Raw genomic sequence first — 10,000 nt, 5'->3', positions numbered from 1 at the left:
ATCAGCTTAATCAGCTCCTACAAATCTGTTTCATGGACTGGCACCTGTCCTGGCTCCAGGGGAAGGAGTGAACGTCCCTTCGTCTGTCCCAACTCATGACCCCAGAGTTCCCTCTCCCCCCTGATCTGGCATGGCTGTAGTGAGCCTCAGGGAAGCAAATGTTGGCATCCTTCCTCTGACCACTAACCGACCCTCATTAGTCAGTCATCCTTCTTCTGACCACTAACCGACCCTCATTAGTCAGTCATCCTTCTTCTGACCACTAACCGACCCTCATTAGTCAGTCATCCTTCTTCTGACCACTAACCGACCCTCATTAGTCAGTCATCCTTCTTCCGACCACTAACCGACCCTCATTAGTCAGTCATCCTTCTTCCGACCACTAACCGACCCTCATTAGTCAGTCATCCTTCTTCCGACCACTAACCGACCCTCATTAGTCAGTCATCCTTCTTCTGACCACTAACCGACCCTCATTAGTCAGTCATCCTTCTTCTGACCACTAACCGACCCTCATTAGTCAGTCATCCTTCTTCTGACCACTAACCGACCCTCATTAGTCAGTCATCCTTCTTCTGACCACTAACCGACCCTCATTAGTCAGTCATCCTTCTTCTGACCACTAACCGACCCTCATTAGTCAGTCATTCTTCTTCTGACCACTAACCGACCCTCATTAGTCAGTCATCCTTCTTCTGACCACTAACCGACCCTCATTAGTCAGTCAATGACCGTTGAACGATAAACCGAAAATGAAAGCATAAAACACAATGATGTAAACCCCAGAGAGGATAGCAACAAAATCTTTTGTTTCTTTTATATTAAGAAAACTTTCTTTACTCAACTCCAGTCATGCCACCTTCTCAATGTGCAGAAATGACGACAAAAAGCTGATCGCATTTTTTTTAATTAAAAGTTGTTTGTTAACTAAGTGAATGAGTAGTCCGTTACCAGACCGTAACCCTCTGTTGAAAGACTTGTGCTGTGTTATGGTGGGGGTGGTTGTGGTAGTTGTCTAACCTTGTCCAACATCGTTTTCTAACAGGAACGTTGCATCTTGATGTTGGTAGTTCACGGTAGCGAATGTTGTGTCGTACCTTGAACTGGTTGGCGTAGTGTCCCAGTTTGATCTTGATGTTGGTAGTTTACGGTAGCGAATGTTGCGTCGTACCTTGAACTGGTTGGCGTAGTGTCCCAGTTTGATCTTGAGCAGGAAGCCGTCCTCGCCCACCTGGTGCTCCGCCTTCCTCTGCAGCTCCTGGACGAGGCTGTCCAGCAGACGCTTGGCCTTCAGCTCCTCCTGGGGGCTCTCCAGCTCCACCGAGTCCCTGGGAGGGGCGGACACACACACACCGGCTACTAACGGCATCCATTGCAGGGGTATTGGCAGGAAAAAGAAAAAACGAGCTACCTATTGAACCGTGGGTTTAGAGACAAACACATATAAATACTAGAAAAAGTGTTCAGAGGGCACAGACCTCCACCCCTGAATGTATTCTGTAGCTCTGTGTGCACCAAAATTGAACTGGTTCTAAATTGGCCCATGCTCCACCACTCCACCGAGGTTCATGAAAAGCGGTCTGGTAGTTTTTGCGTAAACCTAGTCCAAAAAATGAGGTGAATGGCTAGCCCGGCTGTGTTTGGGCGGCTTGTGGATCAGCCACATGATTCCGATCTGCTCTAGAATTGAGTTGAGTTTTATTTTTTAAGCATTCCCCATCCCCGTCCCCTTAGGGGGCCTTTTGCCTCCTATCAGGCTGTTATTGTGAATAAGAAATTGTTCTTAATTGTCTTGCCTGATTAAATAAAGGCTGATGATGATGATGATGATACTGATGAGTTTTAACGCAAGCCTGGTCTATAAAATGAATGGGGGTGAATGGAGGTGAATGGCTCGTGGACCCGCCCCGTTATTCAGATCTGCTCCAGAATGTACTGGGTTCTAAGGTGGCCCATGCTTCATCTCTCCACCGAGTTTCCTGAAAACCGCTCCAGTAGTTTTCACACGCCACCGAAAACATCAGCTCTGACCCTGCGCTGCTGCTGGGGCGGAGGTAACAAAACAAAAAGCTATGGGAGTACGTGGAGAGCACTTGAGCTGACAAGACACGATGTGTGTAATCATTCAGGCGCTTTACAAAATGAGAATCGACTTGAATTTGATTTGTGTGTGTTTTCTGCCTTCTCCGGGTCATTCTGCGGTCTCCTGAGGCGCCACAGAGACCCAGAACACGGGTGACTGTGTCACTGTGTACTCACCAGGGCTGGCCCTCGATCCACTGGGCCAGGTAGTGGCGCACCTCGATGGGGAAGTGCTGGCCATAGAGAGACTGCATCTGGTGCAGGGCCTCACCCTGCAGCTGCTGGGCCTGGATCCACACCGCCATCCTCTGGCCCCTGGTAGGAGGGGGGGAGAAAGAAAGAGAGAGAGTGAGAGAACAAGGTGTCAGCACAATAGAAGAAGCAAGATATGTGAGTGCATGTCACAGCCTAAGAGAAAACCAGCACAACATCACAAAGCAATCTCCTCCCAGCTCACACTGCCTTTTCATTTACTGCACTCCTCTACTTCATGTGGATCTTTTTGTTTGTTTATGTATTTATTTATTTTACATGACATTTGATACATATAATGTAAATTGTCTCTTTATTTACCTATTTTATGACCTCTCTGTTCGTTTACAATTAATACTTGATGCTTTGGCAATGCTGTTCACCAGACATTCATGCCAATAAACCATATTGAATAGAAAAATAATAATAATTGAGAGAGTGAGAGAGAGATTGGGAGAATGTGTGAGTGATTGAGAAAGGGGGGTAGAGAGAGGGAAAGGGTGTATGAAATTGAAAACAGAAGAAAGAGAGAGAGGGCATGATTGAGAGGGAGTGTGGAGTGATTCAGAGGGGGAGAGAGTGTGGGAGTGATTCAGAGGGGGAGAGTGTGTGGGAGTGATTCAGAGGGGGAGAGAGTGTGGGAGTGATTCAGAGGGGGAGAGAGTGTGGAGTGATTCAGAGGGGGAGAGAGCGTGGGAGTGATTCAGAGGGGGAGAGAGTGTGGGAGTGATTCAGAGGGGGAGAGTGTGTGGGAGTGATTCAGAGGGGGAGAGTGTGTGGAGTGATTCAGAGGGGGAGAGTGTGTGGGAGTGATTCAGGGGGGGAGAGAGTGTGGGAGTGATTCAGGGGGGGATAGTGTGTGGGAGTGATTCAGAGGGGGAGAGTGTGTGGGAGTGATTCAGGGGGAGAGAGAGTGGGAGTGATTCAGAGGGAGAGTGTGTGGGAGTGATTCAGGGGGGGAGAGTGTGTGGGAGTGAATCAGAGGGGGAGAGAGCGTGGGAGTGATTCAGGGAGGGAGAGAGTGTGGGAGTGAATCAGAGGGGGAGAGTGTGTGGGAGTGATTCAGAGGGGGAGAGTGTGTGGGAGTGATTCAGAGGGAGAGTGTGTGGGAGTGATTCAGGGGGGGAGAGTGTGTGGGAGTGATTCAGAGGGGGAGAGTGTGTGGGAGTGATTCAGAGGGGGAGAGAGTGTGGGAGTGATTCAGAGGGGGAGAGTGTGTGGGAGTGATTCAGGGGGGGAGAGAGTGTGGGAGTGATTCAGAGGGAGAGTGTGTGGGAGTGATTCAGGGGGGGAGAGTGTGTGGGAGTGATTCAGAGGGGGAGAGAGCGTGGGAGTGATTCAGAGGGGGAGAGTGTGTGGGAGTGATTCAGAGGGGGAGAGTGTGTGGGAGTGATTCAGAGGGGGAGAGTGTGGAGTGATTCAGGGGGGGAGAGAGAGTGGGAGTGATTCAGAGGGGGAGAGTGTGGGAGTGATTCAGAGGGGGAGAGAGAGTGGGAGTGATTCAGAGGGGGAGAGTGTGTGGGAGTGATTCAGAGGGGGAGAGAGTGTGGGAGTGATTCAGGGGGGGAGAGAGTGTGGGAGTGATTCAGAGGGAGAGTGTGTGGGAGTGATTCAGGGGGGGAGAGTGTGTGGGAGTGATTCAGAGGGGGAGAGAGTGTGGGAGTGATTCAGAGGGGGAGAGTGTGTGGGAGTGATTCAGAGGGGGAGAGAGCGTGGGAGTGATTCAGAGGGGGAGAGAGTGTGGGAGTGATTCAGAGGGGGAGAGTGTGTGGGAGTGATTCAGAGGGGGAGAGAGTGTGGGAGTGATTCAGGGGGGGAGAGAGTGTGGGAGTGATTCAGGGGGGGATAGTGTGTGGGAGTGATTCAGAGGGGGAGAGTGTGTGGGAGTGATTCAGAGGGGGAGAGTGTGTGGGAGTGATTCAGGGGGGGAGAGAGCGTGGGAGTAATTGAGAAAGAGTGAGCAGTGGACAGAGAGAGGGAAAGGATGTAGGAAAGTGAAAACAGGAGAGAAGAGGAGGGTATGAGAGAGGAGATGGATGGGGGGGGGGGGTGGGGTGAGTGAGAGGACGAGGGAGAAAGGAAGAGAGTGACAGAGAAAGTTATCATGTTGACTTGAGAGCATCAATCAGTTCCTCTGGACCAGAGAATCAGAAACACCCTTGTGCTCAATGCAAGACTAATGCTTTTCAAGTGTTGCTGACCAGAAAATCCATAACACAAGACATGCTCACAACTCCAAGCCAAGCGGTGTTTAACAGGAAACAAGGATGAGAAATCTCGTCCATAGATACGATGCGCAGTCATTTTTAGTTGAGGTCGTGCAGCAATGTAAAACTTGTTTTGCACAGCTCTCTTTTTATCTAAAACTGAACATGTAATTCAATACAAAACAAAAATAGGACATATAACGTTAAGTGTTGCTGATTGTAGTCCAAGCATACAGGTCTGGTTTTCCAAGTCACAATAATGGATGTACTGTATTACCCACTGAGCAAAGACACATCTAAAAGAAGTCTTTTAGATGTCTTTTCTGTCTTTTTCGGACGTCCAAAGACATCCAATTAGGAGCCAGAATGAAAGTTTCTTTTAGTCGTTCAGATATTGGACCCGTTCTGCACGTCCAGAGACGTCTTAGAGGGGTCCAAGCCAGACGTGTGAATATTGAGGGGTCCAGCAGACGAACACACGGGGTTCAGGACCCACGGACGTTATTAAGACGTGATCTGAACGTCTCCCTGAGTGTGTTTGCTGGGGAGCACATGAACGACCAGCCATCATCCACCTGTCAGTTACTCTGCATATCTGATCCAGCTGACCTGTCAGAGCTCTCCTGGGTGGTCAGTTAGTCCACTAACTAACTAACTATTAACTAACATTATAACTAATTATTATTATTATAATTATATTATATTATAATTATAATTATAATTATAATTATAATTATAATATATAATATAATATATAATAATTATAACTAACATTAACTCTTGAGTTTGAACCCTGATATTCAATCCAGTTCAGTCTCAGGTTTAGCAAACATCCAGCAAAACCCTTCACTAAACCCTCTTTCTAGAATACTCTGTCCTACAATACTGTGCACTACTTTGGCTAACCATGCTAGCCTGTAGCTAATGCTATAACTAGCTAGCTGCCTTCACTAGCTACACATATCGACGTTTTGATGTCGCATAAACAAGATATAATATTAACATCTGATCGAAAACGACCGAATCAACGTTAGTCGATGAAGTTACTTCTCGCATTGTTGTTGAAAACTAGCTAATTATGATGAGCTAGCTGATGCTAGTTATGCTAGCTGATGCTAGTTATGCTAGCATGCTACAGTAGCTAGCTGATGCTAGTTATGCTAGCATGCTACAGTAGCTAGCTGATGCTAGTTATGTTAGCATGCTACAGTAGCTAGCTGATGCTAGTTATGCTAGCATGCTACAGTAGCTAGCTGATGCTAGTTATGCTAGCATGCTACAGGAGCTAGCTGATGCTAGTTATGCTGTTCCTCTGTTGTCCAAACATGTTTAGAAGTGAAACGCAACCAGCTAGATACACGCGAGAAGAAACATTTGTAAACTTCTACTGTTAAAACGGGTTAGTGTAAAAGTGAAACGTGTCACTACCGTGTCGAGACACCAAACCGGATCGTGGACGCGCACAATGCGCAAACATTCACTTCTGCTTTACTGTCACATCGCCAACTGCTGAGCTGCTGCTGGTCAACTCTCTCTGACAGCTTCCCTGAAAACACACACACACACACACAGCTTCCCTGAACACACACACACACACAGCTTCCCTGAACACACACACACACACACACAGCTTCCCTGAACACACACACACACACACACACACACACAGCTTCCCTGAACACTAACACACAGCTGCTGCTGGTCAACTCTCTCTGACAGCTTCCCTGAACACACACACACACACACACACACACTGAACACACACACACAGCCCTGAACACAACTCTCTCCTGACAGCTTCCCTGAACACACACACACACACACACACACAGCTTCCCTGAACACTAACACACAGCTGCTGCTGGTCAACTCTCTCCTGACAGCTTCCCTGAACACACACACACACACACACACAGCTGTTGCTCTGCTTCCGTCTACACCCGTAAGGGCAAGATCAGTAGGCCTAATCACGTTTAGTAGTAATAATAACAATCATTACAACGACTATAATAATAATAATAATAATAATAATAGCAACAATAACAACAACAATAATAATAACAATAATAATAACACCAATTACAACGACTATAATAATAATAATAATAATAATAATAATAATAACAATAATAATAATAATAACAATAATAATAACAATAATTACAACGACTATAATAATAATAATAATAATAACAATAATAATAACACTAATTACAACGACTATAATAATAATAATAATAATGATAATAATAATAATAATAACAATAATAATAACAATAATTACAACGACTATTATAATAATAATAATAATAACAATAATAATAGTAACAAGAATAATAATGCTGATAATAACAACGATCATAATAATAATAATAATAATAATAATAATATAGCCTAACTATGTTACAACTACATGTGTTAATGTTAAGCTACCCTTTATTCATTTAGTGAATTACTGTATGTGGATATAATACTGAATTAATATTATGCTTACAAGCTAACTGCTACATTGATATTATTGGAATATTCCGTATCAATTAAAATATAGGCCTACTAGTCAGTCGCCTTAAAGTCTTAGTGTTTAAAGAATGATACAGTCATTGTGAATCAAATAGCTTTTATTAAAATATTAGTGGTTAGGCAACAAGTCATTAGGCTACATAGTTCTGAACGCATGAATAGTCATCATCACCAACAAGAGATGGAGACGGGTGAACATTACATTGTGAAACATACGGCCACATCAAGCCAAAAGACTTAACGCACAGCCGTTCCCCACACAGACTCAGCAACTACAGCCCATGGGATGACTTGCCTCCCACAGATGAAGCTGCCCCCGTGTTGTCTGGCCTAGTGATACTTGCCATCATTGTGTCAGGGGGTCGTCCTGTGAAGTGTGATGTTGTGGAGTCTAGCCTTAAGCATTGTGTGCAACATATAAAAGGTCATAGGTCATCTATGGCAGAGTGTAGGCTACAGTATGTAGACTTATTTTCACTGAAGGTTTGAAGACAGAAGCAATTGGCACACTGGTACGGAAATAAGGCATCTGCATTGGTATTGTAGTATCTGCAGTGATTCACATTATATACATAAACAAAAAAGAAAAGATGTTTAAAAATCTGGATGTTCAGCTATATTTAAGTGTGCATTTTAAACACGCCTAGCACAGTTTGTGGACAGTTCCATTATAACTTCCTTTGGATAACTGCTCCAACTAGTAGGCTGATCAAATGACAGTTGGGTCTTATGTTCACGGTTTTCAAAGTGACAAAGTAACACATTAAAGTTCCAGGTGATCTTATAGAAATACATGTCACCGGATGAGATCAATGGGCATGTCTTTTGTGTTTCTCTACATTCTTAAAATATTCAGTGACTGTGCATGCTAACAATTATATCTCAGCATATATATAGCGAAACAGGTGAACAAAAATATTCAAAATACTGAATCATGTGATATCAAAAAAAGATAATTTTCCAAAACATCAAGTCAGCTGCTGTGGCAAAACTGACTAATGACAAAAATGTTAAATGTAGGCTATGTTTGGATAAGTGCTCTTATCAGATCATGAAGAAATTTTGATTAGCTTGCAAAGTGAAATGTGTCCTCAGCACTCCAGTAATACATTAACTCGCCACTAGGTGTTACCACATGCTACAGAGAAGACACAATGAAGCTGACCAATTCTGTATGGAGAAAGAAACGAGTGTTAGTGGCTGGTTAGTTAATCAACCTTCAGCTCAACACATTACAGAACTTGTGTTCAGATGCATATTGACAATAGCAAATACTTGCTTATCATTTCTGTTTGATACAAGACAACACTGACAGGATTCAAAATTCGCTCCACCAGAGTTGAAAAGAGAAAGAGAAATCACTGCTTTGAAATCACCCATTTTTCTAGACTGTGCTGTTATCAATACAAAGCTTCAAAGTTTAGATTTTTACCAGAACACCACTTTCTTAGAATATTAGTTTAACACCTCACGGATAACTCAGGCAGGGAGTGTGTACTGTGTCCAATAGCATTTCTGTTTTACAATAAGAGGCCTTCATTTGAGAAAAACTTGACATTGATGACTTGTTTGCAGACAATATCGCTGTCACATTCTATCATCACACACAAAAGGCAATGTCATAACAAGGTGTGCGATCTCAAGCATAAACATTAAAAAATTCACAATACATTTATTGTGCCCCAAAGTGAAAATAAAAAAAGACTGGTCAGTGTCGGGGTCTCAAACGAGATGTATAAGAGAAAGGAAAGACTGTTGTGAAATTCACATATGATTGTGATACATCTTCAAAAGCAATCTGTAGTTATTTATCAATGGAAGTATTCATGAGCATTTTAAGTAGAGTTATGTTATGTGGCACCTAATAGGTGAAATATAGATGCAGTCCTTATTTATATCTCCAGAGCAAAGATGTTACTGAAATATATATATATATATATATATATATATATATATAGAGAGAGAGAGAGAGAGAGAGAGAGAGAGAGAGAGAAAGAGAGAGCAAGAAATGTGACAAATAACTAGCACATATTAATCTCCATTTGTATATATTGTGAGTGACATGAATGTTTGGATTTTTAAAACAAAATAAAAAATATGATCTATTTCTTCAGCCTGATCCCATCCTCCTCCTCCTCCCTCTAGCACCCTTCCGTAGTTGTTGCCTGTTTCAGAGTTCTCCTCCTCCTCTTCCTCCTCCCTCTCTACCTCTTTTCATCCTACCAAGCGACCAATCACAAATCGTCTCTTTGCTCCTACCCACAAGCCCTGAGGCACATCTGTGGTTCTGAAGAGACTGGATAGGTGTAAGCCATAAGACTGGATAGGTGTAAGCCATAAGACTGGATAGGTGTAAGCCATAAGACTGGATAGGTGTAAGCCATAAGTAAGCAATACTCCGGGCTCTTATTGAGTTACCTATCCATTAACGTCAGATAAGATCTACCTACAGTAAAAGGGGTATAAGTTAGGTCTCAAGAGACGATTTGGAATTGGTCTCTGCCTCTTCCTCCCCCCCTCCTCTTCCTCTCCCTAGTCGCTGTCTCTGTCCCGCTCTTGCTGCAAGGCCAGCTCCAAATCCTCGTTTTCCAGCAGATGATCGTGACTATCCTCCTCCTCCTCCTCTTCGTCCTCCATCCCCTCATCCTCCCCGCCTCCTCCGTTCACCATCTCCACGCCGGCCTCCTCCACCTCTCCCTCCAGCCCGCTGAAGGCCTCCCCGTCCTGGGACACCTCCACCATCTCGGTGCCCTGCTGCACCTCTACCGCCCCTTCACGGATCTTCTTGACGTGGAAGGTGAAGGGTGGCACCTTGTAGACAGCGGTCTTGGCGCGGGCGTAGACGGTGTGGTCGGGCACGAAAGACTTCTTCACCTTGTCCCGCGAGGCCTTCATCTTCTCCTTGCGCTCGGGGTTGACGCTCATGCGCGTGCCCAGCT

General features: G+C 44.5%; 3 protein-coding genes across 3 annotated transcripts in view; 1 reads left to right on the top strand and 2 right to left on the bottom strand.

Annotated features, from left to right (window-relative positions):
* Positions 1-6,103, bottom strand: part of LOC311323914 (signal transducer and activator of transcription 5B-like) — a 19,947-nt gene extending 13,844 nt beyond the window's left edge. The window contains exons 1-3 of the mRNA XM_084456241.1: positions 5,970-6,103; positions 2,260-2,397; positions 1,172-1,328 (exon numbers count right to left, since the gene is read on the bottom strand). Coding sequence (XP_084312367.1) covers positions 1,172-1,328; positions 2,260-2,387 — 285 coding nt within the window. The 5' untranslated portion in view covers positions 2,388-2,397; positions 5,970-6,103. The remainder of the gene's footprint in view (positions 1-1,171; positions 1,329-2,259; positions 2,398-5,969) is intronic.
* Positions 1-10,000, top strand: part of LOC311323906 (uncharacterized protein) — a 571,429-nt gene that overhangs the window by 36,845 nt on the left and 524,584 nt on the right. The gene's annotated exons all lie outside the window — the stretch shown is intronic.
* cavin1b (caveolae associated protein 1b) overlaps positions 9,594-10,000 on the bottom strand; it is a gene marked incomplete at its 3' end in the record, with an annotated part of 6,971 nt that continues 6,564 nt past the window's right edge. The window contains exon 2 of the mRNA XM_084456557.1: positions 9,594-10,000. This exon is cut by the window's right edge and continues 484 nt beyond it. Within this exon, the coding sequence (XP_084312683.1) occupies positions 9,594-10,000 (407 nt within the window).

This window comes from Borostomias antarcticus, assembly GCF_949987555.1.
Source record: "Borostomias antarcticus genome assembly, chromosome: 22".
Lineage (NCBI taxonomy): Eukaryota > Metazoa > Chordata > Actinopteri > Stomiiformes > Stomiidae > Borostomias > Borostomias antarcticus.
This window is presented reverse-complemented; position numbering and strand designations above follow the sequence as displayed.